We start from the raw sequence: 26,763 nt of genomic DNA on the forward strand, positions 1-26,763 counted from the left end.
TTCTTTTTTGGCCTAAGGAGGGAAGTATTAATATTTTAAAAATTGTTTCAATTAGAGTTTTAAAAATAGGCAAATACTTTCTCCAAGTATACCTTAGAACCAGAATCAAGATGATAATTAAAAAATATATATCAAATAAATGGCTTTAAATAAAATCTAACTTAAAAGGAAATGGTTTTGATTAATTTAACAAAAGAACAGCTTTCATTTTAATTATAAACTATTATGTGACATTTATATACATAAAGTATCTATTTAATAACTGAAAATGCTATACAAACTCTAGGAAAGTATTCCAAATGTGAAATTATGATTATAACATAAAAAATAATCAGAATACATCAAAGAAGCATGTGATTCAGTGCCAAATTTATAATTACATATTTAATATGTCACAATCCTTTTGTTCCAAAAATATTCACATGAGAACTGTAAAATGGGCAATAACTTGCCAAAAGCATAAGTGATATTCACTATATAATACATGGAGAGGGACACAATGCAAAATAAAGATTCTTCAGAATTTCATTATGGAATTGCTAGTAAAACAACAGAACCTGAGGCTACAAGGACCTGTCCAAGTAGAATATTTATGTTAAACATGCCTTTATTGCTTGCCTGGTAGAGGTGATCTGTCAGCCACTTTTGGTAGAAGGATGGCCCACAATAGACACCAGGAAAATTTTTTCGACCGCAGCCATATCCGTAACTGGTAATTCCCATTACAAAAAATCGTTTATGTTCTGGTAAGTAGCACATTAACGGTCCACCACTATCACCCTATTAAAAAAGTCCCAAAATAGTGTTAGTTGCTTCTAGTAGTCTTTATATGACAGCAAAACTTTATATGACAGCAAAAATTAATCACATTAACCATACATTTATATGAATATACATCTTTAATACCTTCAAGTTATAAAGATCCATAGGTTTTCAGTCTTATATTCCAACTCAGGCAGGAGGATTTCAGTCTGGCCTGATATTTAGAGGAGCCCTAAAGCTGGTGAATTAACTTCCTGTCTGCATGGTTTTGAACCAGAATTGTACAAATCACATTGTTTGGACTTTTTTTTAGTACAGTTACTCGGGAGAAATATAATTTAGGAATTAATGTGCAAAATACTGTAACTACCAGTAGAATACTTCTATCGCTTAATGCTGAGTGGGAGAAGTGTAACTTTAAGATGGGTAAAAGAGTCTTTAAGGTACGTGCGTGGTTGGCTAACTAGAGGAGAGGAGGAAACTGGCGGCTTGTAAGAGGTGCTGTCTTTCTACGTGTTCACGTTGGCTGGTGCAGGGTAACAGGAATAAATGGCTAAGGCTCTCAGTTCTACTACAAATCACAGATTCTGTCCTGGTTTCTGCACGGCTGTCAAGGCGCCAGACACTATCGCTGAGGACTGTTAATCACCGAAAACATCAAGGATGCTGAGATAACGGTTTCAGCACCAAAGATTAAAGACTGTATTTCTAAGGTGTTTTCAGTTCTCTGTAGAAGGTAGGCATTGTATTTTTGGATAATGAGGAAATTTTGCTTATGAAGGCAATTCAATTAGATGAGATTCTCTACTGTTTTACTCAGAGAAATTTTGTTTAGTTTTTTAAAGATTTTATTTGACAGAGAGATCACAAGTAGGCAGAGAGGCAGAGAGCGAGAGGAGGAAGCAGGTTCCCCACTGAGCAGAGAGCCTGATGCAGGGCTTGATCCCAGGACCCTGAGATCATGACCTGAGCCAAAGGCAGAGGCTTAACCCACTATGCAACCCAGGCGCCCCTACTCAGTGAAATTTTTAAGGAAAAGGACACTGGGAAGATAAACCCTGGATTACAGAAACCAGAATGAGTAGGACAAGGTTCGAGGATGGGGCACTGCACAGGAATGAAGTGCTGATATATTTAGAAGTAGTGAAGACAAGAGAAATATTCAAAAAGCACAAGAGACAAAACAAAAAAAATAGATAAACTGACTTCATAAAAATGAAAAAGCTTCTATGCTACAAATGGTAACATCAGGGAAATGAAAAGAGAGACCACAGAAAGGGAGAAAATATTTGCTAACCACATATCTGGTAAGGGACTGGTATCTAGAATATATAAAAAAATGCTTATGACTCAATAATAAAAAGATAATTTTAAAATGGGCAAAAAATCTGAATAGACATTTGTCCAAAGATCTACAAATGGCTGGCCCATAATTACTGAAAAAATGATCCACATCATTAGTCACCGTGGAAACGCAAATTAAAACCACGATGAAGCACCACCTCGTACCCGCAAGGATGGCTGTGATCAAGAAGACAAGTGCAGACAAGTATGTGGAGACATTGAAGCCTTCATACTGCTGGTAGGAATGTGGAATAGTGTGGCTGCTCTGGAATAGAGTTTTGCAGTTCTTCAAAATGTTCAACATGGACCCAGCAATTCCAGTCCCAGGTGGAACTTCCAAGAGAAACAAGAACGCACTTACACATAAAAAATGTATACTCAAGTGTGTATAGCGACATTATTCATAATAGCCAAAAAGTGGAAATAGCCCCAATATCCATCAGCTATGAATGGATAAAATGAAGCACATCCATACAATGGAATATTATCTGGCAATAAAATGAATCAAGTATCAATACATGCTACCATATGGATGAACCTGGGAAACATGTTAAGTGAAAGGAGCAATCACAAAAGACCACGTGTTGAATGATTCTATTCATACAAAATTTCCAGGATAGGCACATCTATAGGGATTAGTAATTGGCTAGGTCTAGGGGTAGGTGGGAGGAGAATGGAGAGTGATTTGTAATGGGTAGAGGCCTCTTTTTGGGGTGATAAAAGTGTTCTGAAATTAGATTATGATGATGGTTGCACTGGTCTGTAAATTTACTATAGACCCATTGAGTTGTACACGTTAAATGGGTGAATTGCATATATGTAAATTATACCTCAATAAAGGTAGTAATTAAAAAAAATCCAAAGCAAATTTTGTCTAAAGTGGACCATGAAACCAAGAAAGCAAGAAGATTTGGATTGTTGGACTGTAGTTAAAAAGGAAAAAAAAGAGTTCAGTACTTGTAAACTTGATAATTAAGACTTCACCAGAAAGTGATCAAAGGCCTTGATGAAGTTTCCTTCTGGCTTTAGAAATGATTTCAAAGGAAAAGTATTTGGTCTTACCCTGCAAGTATCAAAAATCCCATCTTCATGACCTGCACAAAATGAAGTGTCAGGAATCATTTTCCCATAACTCCACTCAGAGCCACAAATCTTTCGAGAGATATAATGCACTTCCGCTTCCTGTAACACATCTGTAGCATTACCTGTTAACAACAACAACAAAAGTACAGTAAATGATTTCGGAGAGCAGGCATTTTGATAGTTAAAATATAAATATATGATATTTATAATATATATGAATATATAGTATTTATTATATAAAATATAAAAATATAAAACATTCATGTTGAATAGGTTTTCTTTCCCAAGTGGCTCAACAATTGTGTAAGACTGTCTCCATACACGCATGTATATGCCTAAGGAGACTGTGGAAGAATGGTCGCCAAACGTTCATGGCCATTATTGCTAGACAAAGTTGGAATTTCAGGTGATTTTTGTTATCTTTGTTTTCTTCTATTACTTGAAGGTCTCTTAAAAGGATCTATACTTTTTTTTTTAAAGATATATTTATTTACTTTGGGGGGAAGGGGAGAGAGAGTCTCAAGCACACTTCCCACTTAGCCCTTGCGGGGCTCAATCCCACAGCCTTAAGATCACGACCCCAGTGGGAACCAAGAGTTGGATATCCAAACACCTACTCCACCAGGTGCCCCAAGGACTTAAACTTTTTACAAAATAGAACTATGTAAAAATTTTCAAGGGGGGCACCTGGGTGGCTCAGTCGGTTAAGCGTCTACCTTCAGCTCAGGTCATGATTCCAGGGTCTTGGGATTGAGCCCCGCAGCGGGCTCCCTGCTGGGCAGAAAGCCTGCTTCTCCCTCTCCCACTCTCCCTGCTTGTGTTCCCTCTCTCGCTGTGTCTCTCTCTGCCAAATAAATAAATAAAATCTTAAAAAAAAAAAAATGTCAAGGGCCAATGCTGAAATCTATCTTAGGTTCTAAGTTGTGATCAATTTTTATTAAGTTTTCTAAGAATGGAAAGTTTTGAGGATGGTCTACATGAAAACAAAACAGATTTTTAATTCATATACTCCCTTCAGTTCTCTGCTAATCCCTGAACATAAGTGGTTCTCTGCTACTAAAAAGATAGGAAAATACAGGGCAACACTTCAGGAACTATTAAAGGACAGATTATTATAAGATTTATCCACAGAAAAGCTTCTGTAACAGCAGCATCTGATCTTATGAGCCTCCGAGTTGCAGTGGTCACATGTGGTAGCTGAGTATTTTGTTGGCCCTGCATCCTTCCCCATTGTCTGTAGGTGGGCCGATGACCTAACCCTTCCATTCTCCTGGGACACTCATTGGTCTAGGAGTATGTATTGTATTGTATTAAGTGCAAGTCTAACCAGCTGGAATACTTCTCTAGCACTGTTGTTGTTTGTTCTTTTAAAGATTTTATTTATTTATTTGACAGACACAGAGAGAGAGCACAAGCAGGCAGAATGGCAGGCAGAGGGAGAGAAGGAGGCTCCCCTCCAAGCAAGGAGCCCGATGCGGGACTCGATCCCAGGACCTTGTGGTCATGACCGGAGCCGAAGGCAGCCGGTTAACCCACTGAGCCACCCAGGCATCCCTTCTCTAGCACCGTTTTAACTGGAGCTGCCAGAAGAAAACCTTTTTTTCACAGTAGTCACATGACTGCTTAGTAATAAGTTCAAAGCCACTGCAGCCAAATTTGAACTTTTTGACGACAGGCAGCCTGAGAAAATAGTCTATATGCAGAAAGAACAGGCACAGGAAATTGAAATGAAGTATGTCCTAATGACATTCAGATTCCTAGATAGAGGCTTCTTAGAGGCCAGCCACATTTTTGCCCTTTATTTAAAAATAGTTAAAATAATACTGGCTGCATATAAAAGCATATTTGTAACATAGAAGTTATAGAATATAATAATGAAATGAACACCTGCGAACCTACCACCCAGTTTGTGAGTCTGAACAATATTAATACAAGTAAGGTACTGGTGCAGGACTATTAAAAGTAACTAGAGATTTTCAAAGTGAGTAAGACAGCTGGGAAAACAGACGTCTGGTTTTCTATTGTTTGCCTGGTCACTTAGAATATCCTTGCACAAATATAACAGACACTAATTACTGCAGCTTTAAACTTTGATTTCTGGGTGGCAGCTCCTCTAACATATTTTTCTTCTGGAGGAGTAACTTGGCTATTCTTAGGTCTTTTAGAATGAGCTTTTTAATTGTCTCAAAACTCATGTTAGGGTTTATCATTCCCTGTTTTTGTTTTGTTTTCAGTTTTTCAGATAGAACTGACATCTTCATGTCAACATTGAGTTGTCCTCTTCAGGCATAAAGTATACCATTCCATTTACTTAAGTATTTTTTTTTAATGTCTTAAAAATGTTTTAGAATCTTTTCTATAAAAGGCCTGCAGTCTTTTGTTAGATTTGTTTTAAACTGCCTAATCAGTTCGGTATTACTGCACATGTTAACTTCTGTTAACTTTCTTCTCCAACATTTTATTATGAGAAATTGCAAACATAAGGCAAAGATGAAAGAATTTCTCCATAAACAACCATTTGCCTGCCTCCTATTGATTCTTCAATATTTTTATTTCATCTGTTAACTGTTTTTTTTTTGTTTGTTTGTTTGTTTGTTTGTTTTAGGGGGGTGGGGAGAGAGACAGAGGGAGAGGGGCAGAGAAAGTCTCAAGCAGACTCCATGCTGAGTGTGGATCCTGACCTGAGGCTTAACCTAACGACCCTGAGATCATAATCTGAGCCGAAATCAAGAGTCGGATGCTTAGGGCGCCTGGGTGGCTCAGTGGGTTGAGCCTCTGCCTTCGGCTCAGGTCATGATCCCAGGATCCTGGGATGGAGGCCATATCAGGCTCTCTGCTCAGCGGGGAGCCTGCTTCCCCCTCTCTCTGCCTGCCTCTCTGCTACTTGTGATTTCTCTCTGTCAAATAAATAAATCTTAAAAAAAATAAATAAAAAGAGACGCTTAACTAACTGAGCCACCCAGGTTCCCCTGTTAGCTTTTTAAAAAAATTCTGTAATTATTTTGGCAACTTTTTATTTAGATTTAATTTCAAAATTATAGAGAAGTAGTAGAAATAGTACAAGGAAGTGTAAAATGGCTTTTACCCAGATTCAGCAATTACTGACTCTTTGTCACTCTTGCATTATCATTAGTACTCTGTATATACATTTTTCTGAATCATTTGAGAGTAAATGGCAGACCCTGTACTCCTATATTCTTAAATACTGTAGTGTATATTTCTTAAGAGCAAGGACGGGGCCCCTGGGTGGCTCAGTGGGTTAAGCCTCTGCCTTCAGCTCAGGTCATGGTCTCGGGGTCCTGGAATCGAGCCCCGCATCAGGCTCTCCGCTCAGTGGGAAGCCTGCTTCCCCCTCCCCCTCTGCCTGCCCTTCTGCCTACTTGTGATCTCTCTCTCTGTCAAATAAATCTTTAAAAAAAAAAAAAAGAGCAAGGACATTTTCAGGGCACCTGGGTGGCTCAGTTGTTGAGTGTCTGGCTTCGGCTCAGATCATGATCACAGGGTCCTGGGGTTGAGCCCCACATTGGGCTCCCTGATCAATGGGAAGCTTACTTCTCCCTCTCCTGCTCCCCCTGCTTGTATTCCCTCTCTCCCTGTGTCTCTGTCAAATAAATAAAATCTTTAAAAAAAAATTTTTTTTTTCTTACATAACCACATTTTCTTACATAACCATGGTACATTTATCAAGATCAGGAAATTAAACACTGGTACAATACTATTAGCCAATTCATGTTTAATCTCCAAGTATTCTTGGATTTTCCAGCTATCTTTCAGTTATAGAGTCATAGTTTACTTCATTGTTTATAGTTTAATTCCTTTAAGTTACTTTCTGTCTCTATGATTCGTCCATTCTGGGCATTTCATCATATAAATGGGATCATACAATATATGGGCTGTTAGGTCAAGCTTATTTCTGAGACATAATGTTGTAGCATGTATTAGTACGTTGTTCCTTTTAATGGCTAGATGATATTCCATTGTATGAATATATCACATTTTGTATATCCGTGTATCAGTTGATGGAGTTTTAGGTTGTTTGTTTTGTTTTTTGCTATTTTGAATACTGCTGCTATGAGCATTTGAGTACAGGTACTTGTGTGGACATGTGTTTTCATTTCTCTTGGGTATATACCTAGGAGTGGAATTTCTGAGTCGTACGGTAACTATATATTTAATTTTTGAGGAACTACCAAACTGTATTCCAAAACCCCTGTGCCATTTTATATTCCCACCAGCAATGCATAAGGGTTCCAATTTCTCCGCATCCTTGTCAACACTTGTTCCTAAAGTTTTGATCATAGACATCCCCATGGGTGTGACATCTGTTAAGTTAAAAAATTACATTTTCTAACTATTGATAGTGTATCAGAACGAAATAGATTGTGGTAGTTTGGTTTTATATCTGGACATTTTACGAGACTCTCTTAATTCAGTGTGTTATAGATTCTTTATTGTAGGTAGTTGTATCACCTGTGAATAATGAGCGTTTTGTTTTTACCTAAGTCCTATGTGTTTTTCCATCTTTTTCCGGTGTTACTGCACTTGGTAGAACCTCTACCACAACACTGATGAAAGTATGATGGTGGGGGAAACTGTTGCTGACTTTAAAAGAAATGTTTTTCTGTAATAATGATGTTTCCTATAGCCCGGAGGTAGATGACCTAATCAGGCTGAGGAAGTTCACTTGTGTCTCAATTGTTACGTTTTTAACAGGGCTTCTTCTGCGCCCACTGAGATAATTTAAAAAAGAATCCTTTAATCAGTGAATGAGGGAAACTACCTTAAGAGAGTTCTAACATTAAGCCACCCTTACATTCCTTAAACTCATCTTGATTATGTTGAATTCTATTTACACTATTCTTGATAGATTCGGTGTGCTAATAATGTGTTTGGGATGTCTGCATTTATAATATTGGCCTTCCTTGTACTCTGCTCCCCTGACGTGGGAATCATATACTGAGTTGGGGTGTGTTCTCTCTTTTTGGATTCTTTGGAGGTATTCAGAGGAAATTTAAACAAACTATCTCTGGTAATTAAGGTAGGGCTCACTTGTTCTGAATTCTGGTGTTTTATTTTTGAAAACAATAATGAGTGATTCAGGGGTGCCTGGGTGGTTTCGTCACTTAAGCATCTGATTCTTGATTTTGGCTCAGGTCATGATCTCAGGGTCATAAGATGAGCCCCACCTCGGGCTCTGTGCTAGCCATGGAGCCTACGCAGGATTCTCTCTCTCCCTCTGTCTCTCCTCTTTCTCTCTCTCTCAGAAAAAAAAAAAGGAAAAATGACTGATGATTTCTGTCACTATGGGTTTGCCTGTTTTAGAAATTTTGTCTTAATAAATCAGTTGGCCATAAATATAAGGTGGGTGGTCCCCCTCCTTGTCCTCTCTTTTTTGGATTCTACTGTGTCCTGTTGATCTCTATGCTCTCATTAAAGTAAACAAACCAGTACCGTGCTGCCTCGATGGCTATAGTTTCATAGTATATTTTGAAATAAGAGTAACTCCCTCAGCTTTGTTGTTTTTCAAAACAATTTTGGCCACTCTGGGTCTTTTGCCTTTTCATATAAGCTTGTCAATTTGTATGAAAAGTCTTGCTGGGATTTTGATAGGGATTGCATTGAATATGTAGGTCAGTCTGGAGAGAACTGTCATATTAAGAGTATTGAATCTTCCACTACATAAATGTAGTATGGCATTGATTTCTTAGGTTGTCTTTAATTTCTCTATGTCATATTTTACAGTTTTCAGTGTTTAGACCTTGCCCATCTTTTGTTGACTACAGTAAGTGTAAGTGTGGATCGCTCTCATTTTAAAAAAATATATTTATTCATTTGAGAGAGAGAGACAGAGTACAAGTGGGGGGAGGGGCAGAGGTAGAGGGAGAAACAGACTCCCTGCTGAGCTGGGAGCCTGACGAAGGGCTCAATCCTAGGACCCCATGGGTCATGACCTTGAGCCCAAGGCAGATGCTCAGCCGACTGAGCCACCTTTTTTTAAACCTTAACTGGGTATTTATTGAGCTCCTATAAACTGTTTTTCATAAAATTTAGGAGTTTGGGGCCATATTTTCTTTGAATATGTTTTCTTCTCCACTTTCTCTCTTTCCCCTTTCCAGAAATGCCATTACACATTACACATATGTTGGTGTACTTGATGTTGTGCCACAGGTCTCTGAGTGTGCATTCATTTTTCTTCAGTATTTTTTTCTACATTCTTCAGATTAGGTCACTTCTATTGCTGTGTTTTAGTTCACCGATTGTTTCTTGTGCCATTTCAAATATCTAGAATTTCTATTCAGTTCTTTTTTAAAATTGACTGTTTTTCCATAATAGTCCCTATTTGGTAAATCATTTTCATCACATTTCCCCCTTTAATGATTTGAACAATAGTTACTTTACCTTATTGCACATATTTAAAGAGCTTCTTTGAAGTCTTTAGCTGCGAAATTCAATATCTGAGTCTATTCAGAGTCCATTTCTATTGGCCGCCCCCCTCATAGGTGACACTTTTGGATTTTTTTTTTTTTTAATGCATGTCTTATATTTTTGTTGAAAATTGGGTGGTTTAGATAATACAACTCTGGATTTTTATTCCCTCCTCAACAATGCTGTTGTCATTCTTAAAATGATTTACCTGGGCTTAAACTGTACAATCTGTCTTTCCTACAGTATGTGACTGTTGATGTCTCTGCTCAGTGTTTTTAATTCTGATTTTTACCTTTAGTTTAGCTTCATAGGGCTTGGCTCTATATCTGCAGAGTTTAGTGGTCAGTGCATGATTTGGGCTGTTGGTGAATGAATCTGTGTGTGGGTTGGGGAATGTGTTAAAAAAAAGTTCAGTCAGCTTTTTGTTTAATTTTTAGAAGTGAGGAGTGGCAGAGGAGAGGGAGAGAGAGAATCTCAAGCAGGCTCCATGCCCAGTACACACCCTACTCGGGGCTCTATCTCACAACCCCGAGATCATGACCTGAGCTGAAATCCAAAGTCAGATGCTTAACCGACTCAGCCATCCAGGACCCCTTCAGTTTGTTTTCAAATCTACTTTGACTTTCACTTTATTGTGAGTTCTCTCAGATTTTCCCCACACATGTATGGTTTCCCAGTAAGCCAAAAATATTTGGAGAGCTTATTGAGCCATTCTATAGCTCTCTCATTTTGGGGATTTTTCTGTCAAATTTCTGACTGTCTTAACTGCTGGCTCTATCTAGGACTGTATTCCCAGGCCAGTAGAGCTGTGGATTTTCCCTATTCGTCTCTTGCTGCTGAGTCCACCTTTTTTTTTTTTTTTTTTTTTAAGATTTTATTTATTTGACAGAACAAGCAGGAGGAACAACAGAGAGAGAGGGAGAAGCAGTCTCCCCACTGAGCAGGGAGTCCAATGTGGGGTTCAATCCCAGGACCCTGGGATCATCACCTGAGCCAAAGGCAGACACTTAACCAACTGAGCCACCCAGGTGCCCATGAGTTCACTACTTTTATTAGTAATGCTGCTAGCCTGGATTTTCAACTACTTTTCCAAATAGAGTTCACCTTCTGTGGCAACAAGGTTCTTCATAGCCTTGGTAAAACTACTGTACTGACTAATCTGAGAGGGGAGTCGGGAGAACCCACAAGCAAGAAAGCTGCAAATTCCTCTTTTTACCCAAATTTATAGCTGTTACAAATATTCCTCAATTTGTTGTGTACTTTGGTTGATTTTCAGGACCCTAAAGTAGTCACTTTTGATGATTTTGTCTAGTTTATATTTATTTGGGAGAAGAGGATTTGCCAACCTGCCCATGCCATTACAGCCAAAATTTCTGTTCTTTTATTTGTAAATTTATTATAATCAGAGTTCACAGTTTGTACATTAGCTATCTTTGAACTTGGAGTTTTGCTTTATGGCCTAATAAGTGGTCAATTTTTTAAAAGATTGATTTATTAGTTTGAGAGAGAGTGTGTGTGCCTGTGCAAGTGGGGGGAGGGGCAGAAGGAGAGAATCTTCAAGTGATTCCTGCTGAGCGAGGAGCTGGACTCAGGGCTTAATCTCATAACCCATGGGATGATGACCTGAGCTGAAAACCAAGGGTTGGATGCTTAACCAACTAAGCCACCCAGGTGCCCCAAGTGGTCATTTTTTTTATCACTTTGTTTTTTTGTTTTTTGTTTTTTTTTATAAAGATTTTATTTATTTATTTGACAGACAGAAATCACAAGTAGGCAGAGAGGCAGGCAGAGAGAGAGAGGGAAGCAGGCTCCCCGCTGAGCAGAGAGCCCGATGTGGGGCTCGATCCCAGGACCCTGAGATCACAACCCGAGCCAAAGGCAGAGGCCCAACCCACTGAGCCACCCAGGCGCCCCCAAAGTGGTCATTTTTTATAAAGATTCCAGCTACACTTGAGAAGATAAAAGCCTCTAAATTTTTGAGTGTACTGGTTTGTCTATTAAATCAAGCTGGCTAATTATGTTGTTCAAATATTCCAAATCTTTACTAAGTTTGATAAAAAACAGATTTTTTTTATTGTTAAATAAAAAGAGTTCTATCATAGAGGAGTTACAACATTTGCTGTACAATTCTATTTTTCCTTAATATTATCTGAGTCCTGTTTATTAGGCTCAGAAGTCTAGAATTGTTCTATCTTCTTGGTGAGTTGAACCTTTTCTAAATAAAAATGATCTTTTTTGTCCTTTTGTCTTTTTTAAAAAATATTTTATTTATTTATTTGACAGACAGAGATCACAGGTAGGCAGAGAGGCAGGCAGAGAGAGAGAGGGAAGCAGGCTCCCTGCTGAGCAGAGAGCCCGATGTGGGGCTGGATCCCAGGACTCTGGGATCATGACCTGAGCTGAAGGCAGAGGCTTTAACCCACTGAGCCACCCAGGTGCCCCTGTCCTTTTGTCTTAAAGTCTATTTTATCTTAAAGTCTATTTTGTCTGTAATTTGCATAGTGATTCCAGCTTTCTTTTCATTTTAATTTACTTGATATATTTCTTTACTGTTGTTTTACTTCAGTCCTTCCATATCCTTACATTTTAGGTATTCCCTTAGATAAGGTGGATTTCCTACTCCCTAATCTGATTTTCTGTCTTTTAACTAGTGGTTTGGTCCGTTAACATTTATTGTGATTATGGATATATTTGGGTTTGTTTCTACTGTCTTATTTTATACTTTCTATTTTTCTCAGGTTTCCTAGGCTTATTTCTCCCTTCTTGATTTTTTATTAAGATGTTGTCTTTATTTTCTTATTCCTTAGGTTTCTTGTTCCATTCCAAGTTATATCCCCTATTTGCTTAAATCTAATGTTAATCAGTATGTTAACACTTCTGAATAATACACAGACCTGAGACTACTTTAACTCTGATCACACCATTTGAAACACAGCTTCCCCCCCTAATATTTAAGTATCGTTTTTTAAAATCCCACAAATTATACATTATTTTTATTGTATTCCAAGGTTTCCCAGTCTCAGCACTATTGACGTTGTAGGCCAGATAATTCTTTGTTGTGGAGGGTAAGAGAACTACCCCATGTGTTGAAGAATGATGAGCAGTAATCCTGGCTTCTACCAGTGGCATACTTAACACCCTGCCTAGTGGTAACAAAATTTTCTCCAGACAGTACCAAGTGTTCCCTGGGGACAAAATTATCCTTCATTGAGAACCACTGTTGTATACAATATTTACCTATATAGTTATCTATTTTTTCCTCACTTCTGCATTACGTACCTCCCTTTTGGCATCATTTTTTTCTTTCTGATACATTTCTTATTTACTTTGGTGAAAGATTATTGGTGGTAAAGTCAGTTTTAGTTCCCTTTTATTCTCCAGTGATAGCTTAGTTGGGTACACAGTTGTGGGTTCATTTATTTTCTCTCAGTACTTTGACCATGATATTTCATTGTATTTTGACAGTCATTATTGCTATTGAGAAGTTTTCTGAAAGTCAACCAGTAGTTACTTTGTAAGGATTTTTCTTTTTTTCTGGCTGTATTCAGACTTCTTTGGGTTTTTTTTCCCCCTACAACTTCATTAGTGTTTGTAAAGGAATTACATTTTGTTCTGGATATCCATTTGCATTGGAATATCCAATTTACTTATGGATATCTGGATTCATGTTTTCCATCAGTTACAGAAAAATTTCAGCCCAAATCCATTGAATATTGCCTCTCCTCTATTCTCTTCATTTGTTCGTTCTTGCACTCTCATTAGATGTATATTTGACTTTCTTATCCCATTTATCTTATATCTTACTTTCTGTCATAATCTCTTCTTTTTTCTCTGTGCCACAGTCTAGGCAGTTTCTTCAGATATATCTGCTGGCTCACATATTTTCTCTAGAACTGAGTCTAATATGATGCTTAATTCATCCAGTGAGTTACAAACTTTAGCAGTTACATTTTTTTCATTTTTTTAAAGATCCTATTTGGTTCTCTCTCACTCTCTCTCTCTCTTTTTTTTAGAGATGGGGGAGGGCCAGAAGGAGAGAGAGAGAGAGAATCCCAAGTAGGCTCCATACCCAACATGGGCCCCAACACAGGCTTGATCTCACAACCCTGAGATTATGACCCGAGCTGAAATCAGACTTACCCACTGAGCCACCTGGGCACCCCTGGTTCTCTTTTAAATCTGCCTGGTCATTCTAGATAGTCTATTGCTTATTTCTAATTCTGTTTTTTAATTTCTTCAAACAATTTACATATACTTATTTTGTATTCTACACCTAAAATATTAATATCTGAAATCCTTGGGCGAGCTGTTGTTTTATTTCCATTGACTTTCATTATTATGGCTTTTCTCCTAACGTGTTTGGTGATCTTTGGTTGTAAGGGGATATTTGGTTGATTTTAATCTGTAGGAATCCTAAGTATTTTCAGACCTGATACTAATTTAGTCCATTGAGTTTATTTCAATTATTTTATTTTTTATTAAATTTTTTTTTAGAGAGAGCGAGGGAGAGCACACACATGAGCTGAGGGGGAGGGGCAAAGGGAGAGAGAGAATCTTAAGGCAGCTCCACACCCAGTGCAGACCCTGACGTGGGGCACGATCTCACAACCTTGAGATCATGACCTGAGCTGAAATCAAGAGTCAGACACTTAACTGACTGAGCCAACCAGGTGCCCCTCAATTATTATATTTTTAAATTATTATCATTGGTTCTTTTTCATAGCTCCTTTTTATTCATATTTTTAAGTACATCTTTTATTTCTTGTACTATATTAAACACCTTTTTATTATTTGATCCCAATATCTGACATTTTTGCAGGTCTTCTTTTGATGTCTGTTGTTCCTGCTGACTCTTACTCATAATACCTTATTTGCTTTGGTGTTTAGTGATTTTTAAAATTATAATCCATTTTCATTTAAACTTTATCAGGTGAAATTCTTTTGAGGTCTTAGATGAAATTCAGTTTCTATACAAATGATGTGCATTTGATTCTCTCAGCCATCTAGAGACCTTAACAGTTTATGACCTATTTAACCTAAATCCTAAGCCTGAGTCTTTCTATTCAGAGTGATTTGAGGCAGCAACTCCATATGAGTGGTATTTGCAATTACATGTTTTCTGGGAAAATTCCTACCTTTTTCCCTTTAATGAAGCAGTTTTCCTAGAAGTCCTGGGGGTGGGGGTGGAGGTTGAGGATGCTTTGGTTTTATCTTGTTCTTAAAAAAAAAATAAACTTTATTTCATAATAATTAGAGTCACAGAAAGTTGCAAAAGTAGTACAGTGAGGTCCAGGGTGCTCTTCATCCTGCTTCCTGAAATGGTTGTATCTGTGTAACTGATGTACAATATCAAAATAAAAAAACTGACATTGGTACAATGTGTGTCGTTCCACTCCACTTAATTGTATGTGTACATTCTTACCATTACCTCCACAATTAAGATATGGAACTATTTCACCATCACAAAGATCTCCTTTAGGCTACCTAGCCTTTTTACACCTAGCAACCAGTAATTAGTTCTCCATCTCTATAATTTTGTCATTTTAGGAATGGTATATAAATGGAATCATATAGAATGTATCTTTTAAAAATGGCTTTTGTTTTCACCTAGCATAATGCCATCTAAGTTGATACACATATCAATAGCTAATTCCTGTTAATTGTTTAGTATCATTCCCGGTTAAGGATATACAACAGTTTGTTTAATCATTTCCCCTAATTAAGTATGTTTACTTTTTCCCAGTTTTGGGATACTACCAATAAAGCTTTTGTGAATATTTGTGACCAGGTTTTTGTGTGGAAATACGTTTTCACTTCTCTGGGATAAATGCCCAGGAGTGTGACTGCTGGGTGATATCATAAATATATGTACATGTGTGTGTTTTTTGTTTGTTTGTTTTAAAGATTTTATTTATTTATTTGACAGACAGATCACAAGTAGGCAGAGAGGCAGGCAGAGAGACAGGAAGGGAAGTAGGCTCCCTGCTGAGCAGAGAGCCTGATTCGAGGCTCCATCCCAGAAGCCTAGGATCATGACGGAGCGAAGGCAGAGGCTTTAACCCACTGAGCCACCCAGACGCCCCCATGTGTGTGTTTTTAAGAATTATATCTCTGGGGGTTCCTGCGGGGCACAGTTGGTTAAGCGACCTACTCTTGGTTTCGGCTCCGGTCATGATCTCAGAGTCCTGGAACTGAGCCCCGTGTCAGGCTTGGTGTTCAGCTCGAAGCCTGCTTGGGATTCTCTCTCTCTCTCTCAGAAGGAAGGAAGGAAGGAAGGAGGGAATGATATCTCTAGTGTTTGGTGCATACACATTTAAGATTTCTATGCCTCTTTTGTGGATTTACCTTTATATCATTGTTATGTTCCTCATTGTCCCTAGTAGTTTTATTTGCTCTTAAATCTACTTTATCTGATGTTAATGTAGCCATTCTTGCTTTTTCTTTTTTTTTTCTATTCCAGTTTTCTTTTGATTAATGTTGCCATAATATATCTTTTCCCATCCTTTTATTTTCAACCTGCCTGTATCATATTTAAAGCGAACTATGTATAGATGAACTAGACACTGGGTCATGAGTCTGACTCATTCTTGGAGTGTAGCCCTCTGGCTCCAACTTGATGAGACTCTCCTCTCACACACTTGAGCAGCTTTGTTCTTCAACGCTCTCAGGCCCCATCAGACCACAGAAATTCATATTCAGTGTTACTACTGGCAAATATTCTCAAGATAAAAGCCAACTTCACTGCTTCAGTTACCTAAGTTCCCATCTTCACATTCAGTCCTTGACCTGTGTATTTTCTCCGTTAATAGTTTTCACAAGGGGATGCCTGGGTGGCTCAGTCAGTTAAGCGTCTGCCTTCAGCTCAAGTCATGATCCCGGGGTCCTGGAATCCAGGTCTGCATTGGGCTCCTTGCTCAGCAGGGAGCTTGCTTCTCCCTCTGCCTTCTGCTCTCCCTGCTTGCGTGCGTTCTCTGACAAATAAAATCTTTAAAAAATTAAAATAGTTTTCACTGGGAAGGTTGGTGTGTGCATGTAATTGACCATGTTAGTCCTTAAAACAGCTCTCTGACAGGTGTTATTCCTCTCATCTTACAGATCATGACAATGTATGACAGTGTGAAAGATGGTATAATATAGTGGAAACAAGAGTTTTGAGGCAGACCAACCTGGGATTGAATTTTTACTCCTCACTTAGCTATGTAACTTTGGGCAGCTTGCTTAACTTCTTTATTTTATTTCACTTATTTATTTATTTATTTATTAATATTTTATTTACTTGTCAGAGAGAGTGTGTGTGTGAGCACAAGCAGGGGGAGCATCGGGGAGAGGGAGAAGCAGGCTCCCTGCTGAGCAAAGTTCCCAATATGAGACTTGATACCAGGACCTTGACATCATGACCTGAGCCAAAGGCAGATGCTTAACCAACTGAGCTACCTAGGCATCCCTCATTTAACCTCTTTAAATCTGTTTATTTATCCATGTCATAGTACTTCTCATAGTGTTATTGAGGGCATTAAATGAGAAATGCATTAAGGGGCTTAGCATTTTATTAAGTACCTAGCCCTGAATAAATGGAAGCTACTTGGATCACTGTTGTTAAAGAGTCAATAATTTGCCCATGGTCATTCAGCTAGTACATGGCAGGGCTGAGATTCAGGCTTATGTCTATGATTCTAAAGCCATAGTCTTTTCCCTACGCATGTTGCTTTCTTAACTTGTTTAAACAGCATTCACAGAGGAAAATATTAGTTCTTCAAAGATCTTTCATACATTTATCTGTATCCTATCTAAATAATCTACACTTATTTAACTATTTTAAAGTTGAGGGTTTTTTTTTTTTTTAAGTTTATGTATGTATGTACGTATGTATGTATGTAATCCCTATACCTAACATAGGTCTCGAATTCACAACTCCAAGATCAAGAGTTGCATGCTCTTTGGACTGAGCCAGCCAGGTGTTTCTAATCTACACATATTTTTTTTAAAGATTTATTGATCCATTATAGAGAGAGAAGAGGGAGTGTCAGAGGGAGGTGGGGAGAGAGAATATCCCAAGCAGACTTCCTGCTCAGTGGGGAGACTGATGTGGGGCTCCATCCCAGGGACCTGAGATCATGACCCAAACCAAAATCAAGAGTCAGACGCCCAATCAGCTGAGCCACCCAGGTACCCCTCTACACATATTTAAATGGCTAATTTCCATGGGGAATAGAAAAAAGAGTCTCAGCACTTGAACTCATATATTGCTAACTAGACTTTGATTCCATCAAGAACAGTTGGTACTTAACACAGTACTTAGCTATTCAGACTGTAGAATAAGGAAGACCTTGATTTGTGCCCTAGCTTCTCAACCGCTCAGATCCACAACTCCTGGTCTGTTAAATGGGAATAATGACATTAACTTCCTAACAGGAATATTTTGAAGATAAGATAAAATAATATATTTAGAAAAAGGCCTAAAGCATGGCAAATGCTCCCAAATGGTAACTATTTTTAGAACCAAAGGCAGAGACTATTTTCTACATTTATTTGTTCATAGTTCATAGTAGTTCAACAGTCAATAATTAGTGCTCATTTGTGCACTAAAGAAAATATAGGGCACTCATCCTGTTTGATGTTAAACAGGGCATTAAATTAAAAGGATACTAAATTTGATTCCTGACAGCCAGAAGCTTATTATTTACAATAAGCAATCCTCTTACAGAGCTGGTTCTATCATCTATGAGTCTCAGAAACCTACAAAAACACTTAGAATCATCATTCTTTCTGAGAATGGTTAAAGGTACAAATATGTTAGCAAGCATAACTGGAGAAAGTCTCTATTTCTGTTTTGGAAGATAACTTTCTCTTTCCTACAAGGAAGAAAAAAAATACAAGAAAAGAAGACATTTCCTTTTCAATGGTTTATAAAGACCTATTGCTCAAACTCATGATATAAAGAGATGAATATACAAAAGGGTCCACCCTCTCCAATAACCAGGAAAAAATGTATAAATAAAATTCAGACTGTAATTACCTTCTTCTTCTGTTCTTCCCCAGCCACTTATAAAACACTTTGTGTTTTGGTCCAGTTTTTGGAAAACATCAAAAGGCAGACAAATAGGCTGAATATACTCAGTATACCTCACTGCTTTTTTTAAGTGAAATAATGCAATATCATTTACGTAATTTTCCAAATTAAAGTCTGGATGGATAATGATTGCTTTAACTTTTATCTTCTTGGAGTGTGGATGATGATGCCCTTTTATACTGTTAGTTCCAATCACAGCTCTCCACATTAAAGGATCTCTGAAAGAGAATAAATGTTATTATCAACATGTTATTTAACTAGGTAAATATTCTCAATCTCCTAGTTTTTCATTTTTCTTATGTTAGATTAGAATAGAATCCTACTTTCATATACATGAGGTCACATCAAATAAAAACCAATGTATCATGATGTAGGAAAGGAGAAAAAGATCAGTAGAACAGAGGGTCCCCAGGTTCGAGTATATGACATTTTAATGTATGATTAAGGTAGCACCTCTTACTTGTGGACAAAAGAATGAATGACTTGATAAATGGTATTGGGACACCTAGCTAACTAACTAGTTTGAAAAGTGAAATAAAATTAAATCTCTGAAAAACATTAAACAGTAAAATAAACTTGATATTGATTAAATGTTTAAATATAAGAAATTTTTTAATATAAAAGTCTTTAAGTCTTTTAGAAATACATAAGGTGGTATGTCTGAGAGTTGCTTCAAAGTAATTAAGAGAAGGGGTTGGTGAGGATAAAGATGAAATAAGTTCAGGGATGTGTTGATAACTTGAAGCTGGGTGATAGGCTTATGGGAGTTCATGAAACTATTCCCTTTACTTTTGTAAATTTTGAAGTTTTAGAATGAAACATTTGGATATTAAATTAGCATGAGAATTATAAAAATTAAACCAGAAAGAAAATGTAGATGAATACATAACAATGATAGCACTGATATAAAACAGGAAGCAACTAATGGATCTTGACAATCTTAAAAACAAAACAAAATAAAACAAAGAACAAGTAAAAAAACTGAAAAATCTTTTGCAAGTCAAAATCAACAATTAAAACCTTAAGCATTTAATAGTTGTTACATTTGGAAGTAGATTGGGAAGGAGGACTTTTTTACTTTATACATTGTTTACAGATGCTGAAATTCCTTTTCATCCTTCAAATTGGCAAAGTTTATGAGTGTGTGTGTGTGTGTGTGTGTGTGTGTGTGTGTGTCTGATAACGCTCAGGACAAACAACAGTCATAAAAACAAAGGAATACTTATTCATGTGGAATGTATAAACAGGTATCTTGGCAGCATGTACCAATAGTCTATAAAAGTTGCATTGTATTTTGTTTTAAGATTTTATTTATCTGACAGACAGAGCAGGGGGAGGGGCAGGGGAAGAGGGAGAGAGAGAATCACTAGCAGACTCCTTGCTGAGCACAGAGTCCAACTCAGGATTCGATCCCAGGACCCTGAGATCATGACCTGAGCCAAAACCAAGAGTTGGAAGCTCAACTGACTGAGCCACTTAGGCGCTCCAAATTGCACTGTAGATATTTAGCTATCTTAAAAATGGTTTAGGCGACCTCCAGAAAGTTTACCAAAAAAATTTAAAGCCCTAGTTCTATTTTGTATAAAAAGAAATCACTGCTTTAAGCTACTTTGAAATAATCATTGTTCTTTTCTTTTCCAAACTTATTCAACTTATATTCCTTATTCACTTCAATTTATATCAGACCATAAGATTCAAAAACAGACTGTGTACACTGAACACTGCAAAACATTGCTGAAATTAAAGAAGACCTGAATAAATGGAAAGACATCCCATGTTCATGGATTGGAAGGCTTAATATTATTAAGATGACAATACTATCCAAGGAGCACTACAGATTCAATGCAATCCCTATAAAAATCTCCATTTTTTTTTTAAGATTTTATTTATTTATTTGACAGAGAGAGATCACAAGTAGATGGAGAGGCAGGCAGAGAGAGAGAGAGAGAGGGAAACAGGCTCCCTGCTGAGCAGAGAGCCCGATGCGGGACTCGATCCCAGGACCCTGAGATCATGACCTGAGCCGAAGGCAGCGGCTTAATCCACTGAGCCACCCAGGTGCCCAAAATCTCCATATTTTTTGAAGAAATAGAAAAACCCATCGTAAATTCACACAGAATGTCAAGGGACCCAAATAGCCAAAATAATCTTGAAAAAGAAGAATGCAGTTGGAGGACTCACATTTCTAGACTTCAAAACTATAGCAAAGTTACAGTAATCCAGACAGTATAGTACTGGCAGATATATACACAGCCCAATGAAAAAGGATAGAGAGCCCAGAAATATAGCCTTGCATATGGGCTCAAGTGATTTTCAACAAAAGTGTTGAGACAATTCAGTGGGGAAAGGACAGCCTTTTTCAACAAATTGTGCTGGCAAAATTGTATATGTACATGCAAAAGAATGAATTTGAACACTGACCTTATACCATATGCAAAATTAACTCAAAATAGATAAAGACCTAAATATAAAAGTAAAACAAGGGACTCCTCAGTGGCTCAGTTGTTTAAACATCTGCCTTTGACTAGGGTTGGGGGTGGTCCTTGCTCAGCAGGCATCCTGCTTCTCCCTCTACCTGCCACTCTCCCTGTTTGGCTCTCTCTCTGACAAATAAATAAATAAAATCTAAAAAAAAACACTGGAGAAAACCTTCATGATATTGGATTTGGCAATGATTTCTTAGATATAACACCAAAAACACAGGTAACCCAAAAAATCAAATAAATAAATGGAACTTCTTCAAAAGTAAAAACTTATGTATGTCAAAGGACATTTTCCAGGGGTGCCTGGGTGGCTCAGTGGGTTAAAGCCTCTGCCTTTAGCTCAGGTCATGATTCCAGGGTCCTGGGATCGAGCCCCGTATCAGGCTCTCTGCTCAGCGGGGAGCCTGCTTTCTCCCCCTCTCTCCCTGCCTGCCTCTATGCCTACTTGTGATCTCTCTCTCTGTGTGTTAAAAAAATAAATAAAATCTTAAAAAAATAAAAAGGACATTTTCCAAGAGAGTAAAAAGACAACCCACAGAATGGGAGAAAAAATTTTCAGATTATATATTTGATAAGGGATTGATATGAAGAATATAAAAAGCACTCTTACATCTCAACAAAAATCCCAATTAAAATGGGCAAATGATTTAAATAGATACTTCCTTTTTTTAAAAAAAGATTTTTTTTTAAAGATTTTTATTTATTTATTTGACAGAGATCACAAGCAGGCAGAGAGGCAGGCAGAGAGAGAGGAGGAAGCAGGCTCCCTGCTGAGCAGAGAGCCCGATGCGGGACTCGATCCCAGGACTCCGAGATCATGACCTGAGCCGAAGGCAGCGACTTAACCCACTGAGCCACCCAGGCGCCCTTAAAAAAAGATTTTATTTATTTATTTGACAGAGAGATCACAAGTAGGCAGAGAGGCAGGCGGGGGGGGGCGGCAGGGGTGGGAAGCAGGCTCCCTGCTGAGCAGAGAGCCTGATGTGGGGCTCGGTCCCAGGACCTGGAATCATGACCTGAGCTGAAGGCAGAGGCTTAACCCACTGAGCCACCCAGGTGCCCCTAAATAGATACTTCTTTGGAGAAGATATACAAATAGCCAATAAGTACATGGAAAGATGTTTAACATCATTAGTCATTAGAGAATTACAAATCAACCACAGTGAGATACCACTTCACACTCATTAGGATAGTTATGATAGTAGTAGTGTAAGTGTGGGTGGTGTAAGTGTAATTTTTTCTAATCCGTGTGGAGCACCGGGAAACAGAAGAAACAAATTTAAGAGATACTGTGTAGAGAAAGCAAATTCCCTGGGTCACAGAGCTGTTGTTGATGCCATTATCTGAAAGAATAGAGAAGGAACAGGATTGGAGGAGAGATTTTATTCATTTTCCAACTTACTGAGACAGTGACTCCAGTAAAAAGATATATAGTAGGGAGCTGGAAATATGACTCAGCTGGAAAGACTTGGAGTTTCCAGCACATGGTGATTGCTGAAACAGAAGTAGATGAGACATCTCTAGAAGAGCGTACAGGTAAGGCAAGAGGATAAGAGTGGAAATGTTGCCATTTAGATGATGACAAAGACTCATCAAGGAAAAGGAGAAAATTAGAGGGGACTTAGAAATCAAGAAAATAGTTTCTAGGAGAACAGTGGTCAGCTTTGCCACATTATGAAGATCAAATAGGATGGGGACTGAGAAGAGGCATTGGATTTGGCATGGAGAGGGATCTCTAATAGTGTGTTCGGAGCACAGAAATAAGACTGCAATTGGCATTTTATAAGTCAGTGCAGATGAAGCAAAAGGGAGTCTCTCAAATAGAAGAAACGGTAGGGTTCGTCGATAGGTTGCTTGGGTTTTTAAATAACAATGGAGTGACCTAAACATGCTTGAGGGTTGTAGGGAAGAAACCAGGGAGAAGACTGAAAAGTACTAGAGACAATGAGGTATAATGCTACAGCATAGGTCGGAGAACCGGCTTTGGGTCGAGGGGCTGTTATTTAACAGCAGTGTGATTGTGGGCAAGTTACCACATCTCCCTCATCTCTGGATTCTTCAAGTGTAAAACAGAGATGATAACAGCTATCTCAGAGAGTTACTGGGAGGGCTTTTTTTTTAAGATTTGATTTTATTTGAGAGCGAGCACAAGCAGGTGGAGGGACAGAAGGAGATGGAGAAGCAGACTCACTGCTGAGCAAGGAGCCCAACACGGGACTCGATCCCAGGACCCTGGAATCATGACTTGAGCCCAAGGCAGACACTTAACCAACTGAGCACCCCCAGGCTCCCCAGGGCTTTTTTTTTTTAAACACAGAATTATATGTAACATCCTTAGTACCTAATCTCAGAGCAAGTCTTTGATAAATGCTTGTTCTAAGAAGGAAAAAGGGATAGTTGATGGTGCAAGGTTTAGGAAATGAAGGGGACTGGAACAGAATGTAGCAAAGTTAGTCCTCTGAAAAGTAGAGAATATGCCTCAGTAATGTCTATTGCCCCAGCAGCTAGACCAGTCCCTAGCATATAACGTACATTCAGTCAATGTTGAATAAAGGAGTAAAAACATCAATAAGATTTAGTCTTGAGAAATGTTAAGTGGAATATGACAGTATCTTCAAATACTTAGAGGAGGATTTGGGTTAAATATATATGGCTTCAGAAAGCAGATTTAAAAAAAAAAAAAAAAACAACAAGACACTTATTTCAACATAAGAAAAACTTCCTAAGAATTAAAGCTGTCCGAAAATGAAATTATATTCTTCCCAAGGTAGCAATCCATCATCACAAGGGATGTCTCAAATAGAGAGCCATATGGGATAGTTATGGTTATGCGTGTGGGTTTTCATTCTGGCAAACCAAAATCAAGGATCAAAAAACAAGTTGATCCTTGATTTTGTTGCTCTCCAGCAATGAGCAAGGTACATGAGAATGCCTAAATCTGGGATGTCTGGGAGGCTCAGTTGATTAAGCATCTACCTTTGGCTCAGGTCATGATCCCAGGGTTCCAGTATCAAGTCCCACATTGGGCTCCTTGCTCAGCGGGCAGCCTGCTTCTACCTCTGCTTTCTCTCAAATAAATAAAAAAAAAATCTTAAAATAAAGATAGCATTTTAAGGGTGCCTGGCTGGCTCAGTCAGTGGAGCATAGGCATTATATCTTAGGCATTAAATCTTGATCTTGGGGTCATGAGTTAAAGCCCCATGTTGGGTATGGACTCCACCTAAAATAAATAAATAAATAATAGCATGCTGTACAAGCATTGTAAAACACCCCTGAAAGAACAGAATCGATTCCAAACTCTGAAACTCTTCTTCTAGATCTCTTTCTGTACCCTTAATTTATACCTTAGTATCTTATTATTTTTCTGCCTCTATTCCTCAGAAGGTAAATTTATGGAACTGAAATGTATGTTTGAAAAATGTAGTATACAGGGACACCTGGTGGCTCAAAGTGGCTGCCTTCAGCTCAGGTCATGATCTTGGGATCTTGGGATCTTGGGATCCTGGGATCAAGCCCTGTGTCTAGCTCCCTGCTCAGCGGGGAGTCTGCCTGCCTCTCCCTCTGCTCCTCCCCCATTCATGGGCGCATGCATGCGTGCTCTCTCTCAAGTAAATAAAATCTTTAAAAAAAAATCTTTGATCCAATGGTGAGAAAGAAAAACACATGGTTACCATATAATAATTTTAAGACAATTGTCATTATTTAAAGCACAGTCTGACAAATTCCCATAGGCCAAATCTGACTGTCTCCTATTTTTTAATAGTCCATGAGGGGAAAAAAATGTTTTTTATACTCTTAGACAGCTGGAAAACAAAAACAAAAAAAATACTATTTTATTCAAATTTCAGTGTTCATTAATAAAGTATTGGATCACAGCATACTTATTCAATTTTGTTACTGTATTGTCACTGGCCACTTTGGTCCCATAGTGGCAGAGCTGAGTCATTGTGACAGAGTCCTTAACATTTTTACTATTTTACTATTTTACTATGTTACAGAAAGAATAAACCTCTGATTTATAGGATTCATTTCAACAAACAGCGTGCTAGTGTAAAGCATTATGCTTAACTGAACATGGCTGAAATCAAATGGTCCTCTACTACTACAAAGTATCCCCCAAGAGAATAAAATAGAGGAGTTGTGCTCCGAATACATACCTAGTGTCCTTAGTGCAGTGGGCAGCTGTGAGGACCCACTTACTTTTCACTAAGCTTCCCCCACATATATGAGCAAGAATTTTGCCTGATTGAATCTGCAGGCTAACTACCCATGGCCACGCGCCAGTTTGAGCTGCTGTGCCCCCTACTATCCTGGACCCTTCCAATACATCTGCAAGCGGTGCTGTCCCACAATCTAAAAATAAAAATCATATATTATTTGTACTGAACATCTGATGATATGTATTCCTAATCTTAACATACTAACAATCTTTTAGATTCCTATTCAAAAAACAGATAAAGCAATCTGGATACCTAAGGCATTCCCATATTTTGAGGAAAAAAAGAATCTTGGAGCGTTAAGACAAATATGCCTTAAATGATCACTACAAATAGGCATTAAATCAACACAGTTCGTTAAAACTATTCCCCCAAAATCTAAAAAGAAGATAAGTTTCTCTGACCAGGTATCACGTTGCTTCTGGGACAAAATGGCAATTAAAGAGCCTGGGACTGGTGAAGCAACTTCTAATATTTGCTATTTGACTTGTTGGGTGAATTTTTCTCAAGTGTAGTAGGACAAGGGCACCTACCAGCCTTTTCAACTCTTGAATTCCTAACCTTTAAAGTGGAATGACAAACCTCAGAATGTTTTGAGCATAAACAGCAGCGCTCTACAAGCTTATGGCATTTTTGCTATGATGACTACTACACTGTCATAATTAACCAGACTGCGTAGGTCTGTACATTTTAAAGGTAGTTGGGCAAGCAGAAAAGGAGGGAGCCAAATTCACACACTACAGAAGTGGGGAGCACGCAAGGGATGCTGTTCAAAGAGGGGAATGAACGGATACTGCCCTCTGCGGCCCCCGCTTCCTTCGGGGCCTGGAGCACCTTCCGCTCTCCTTGTGCGGTCTCCCGCCACCCAGGGGCACCGGCCTGCACCCCCCAGGAGCTGCGCCCAGTCCTTCCGGGGAGTGAATGGAGTCCGGAGTCGGGGAGAGCGCTCCCCACGAACAGCAGTGCGGCGCTCAGGAGGCCCAGCCCCATTTGGGAACTCCTAGTGGGCAAGATGGCGGCAGGCATGGGCTGCCTGCGTGGGCCGCGAGCTGGAGGCCTAGAAGACAGGAGCGCTGGCCGGCAGGGTCAAGCCTGCCGAGGAAGCCAGGGGCGTGGGGGCCGGAGGCCTGGGAGATTGGTGCGGTTGCTGGGATGCGTGAGTCCTTTGGGTGGTATCCGAGTTGGCGTCCACTCATTGGACAGATGCCGGGGAGGAGCCTGTGCCCCGCCGGCGTCTAAGTGCTCATTAACGGGCCAGACCCACTGGCTCGTGCCATACAGCTGGGCTTTTGTGCTGGGAGAGGAGTGGAGAAAAACTGGGTCTTGCTAGCTCAGACTTGTAGGGCCCAGAAGGCTTCCAGAAGTAAGGGCAGCTACA

General features: G+C 38.7%; 1 protein-coding gene across 1 annotated transcript; it reads right to left on the reverse strand.

Moving 5' to 3' along the window:
* Nucleotides 1-268: 268 nt before the first annotated feature.
* TMPRSS12 (transmembrane serine protease 12) lies at nucleotides 269-26,431 on the reverse strand. Its single transcript, XM_047742343.1, has 5 exons — nucleotides 26,183-26,431; nucleotides 25,326-25,521; nucleotides 18,632-18,903; nucleotides 3,169-3,311; nucleotides 269-780 (listed from the first exon to the last, which is right to left on the reverse strand). The coding sequence occupies exons 1-5, from the start codon at nucleotides 26,409-26,411 to the stop codon at nucleotides 529-531; spliced, it is 1,092 nt and encodes a 363-aa protein (XP_047598299.1). The 5' UTR covers nucleotides 26,412-26,431; the 3' UTR covers nucleotides 269-528.
* Between the last annotated feature and the right edge of the window lie 332 nt (nucleotides 26,432-26,763).

This window comes from Lutra lutra, chromosome 8 (assembly GCF_902655055.1).
Source record: "Lutra lutra chromosome 8, mLutLut1.2, whole genome shotgun sequence".
NCBI classification, from domain to species: domain Eukaryota; kingdom Metazoa; phylum Chordata; class Mammalia; order Carnivora; family Mustelidae; genus Lutra; species Lutra lutra.

Excerpts from the sequence above, each read along its gene's own strand:
- TMPRSS12 (XM_047742343.1), bottom strand. The coding sequence starts at position 26,411 with ATGCCTGCCGCCATCTTGCCCACTAGGAGTTCCCAAATGGGGCTGGGC. Across the intron at positions 18,904-25,325 it reads CACTGCACTAAGGACACTAG|AGATCCTTTAATGTGGAGAG; the intron begins GTATGTATTCGG and ends ATTCTCTTTCAG. Across the intron at positions 3,312-18,631 it reads GGGAAGAACAGAAGAAGAAG|GTAATGCTACAGATGTGTTA; the intron begins GTAATTACAGTC and ends TGTTGTTAACAG.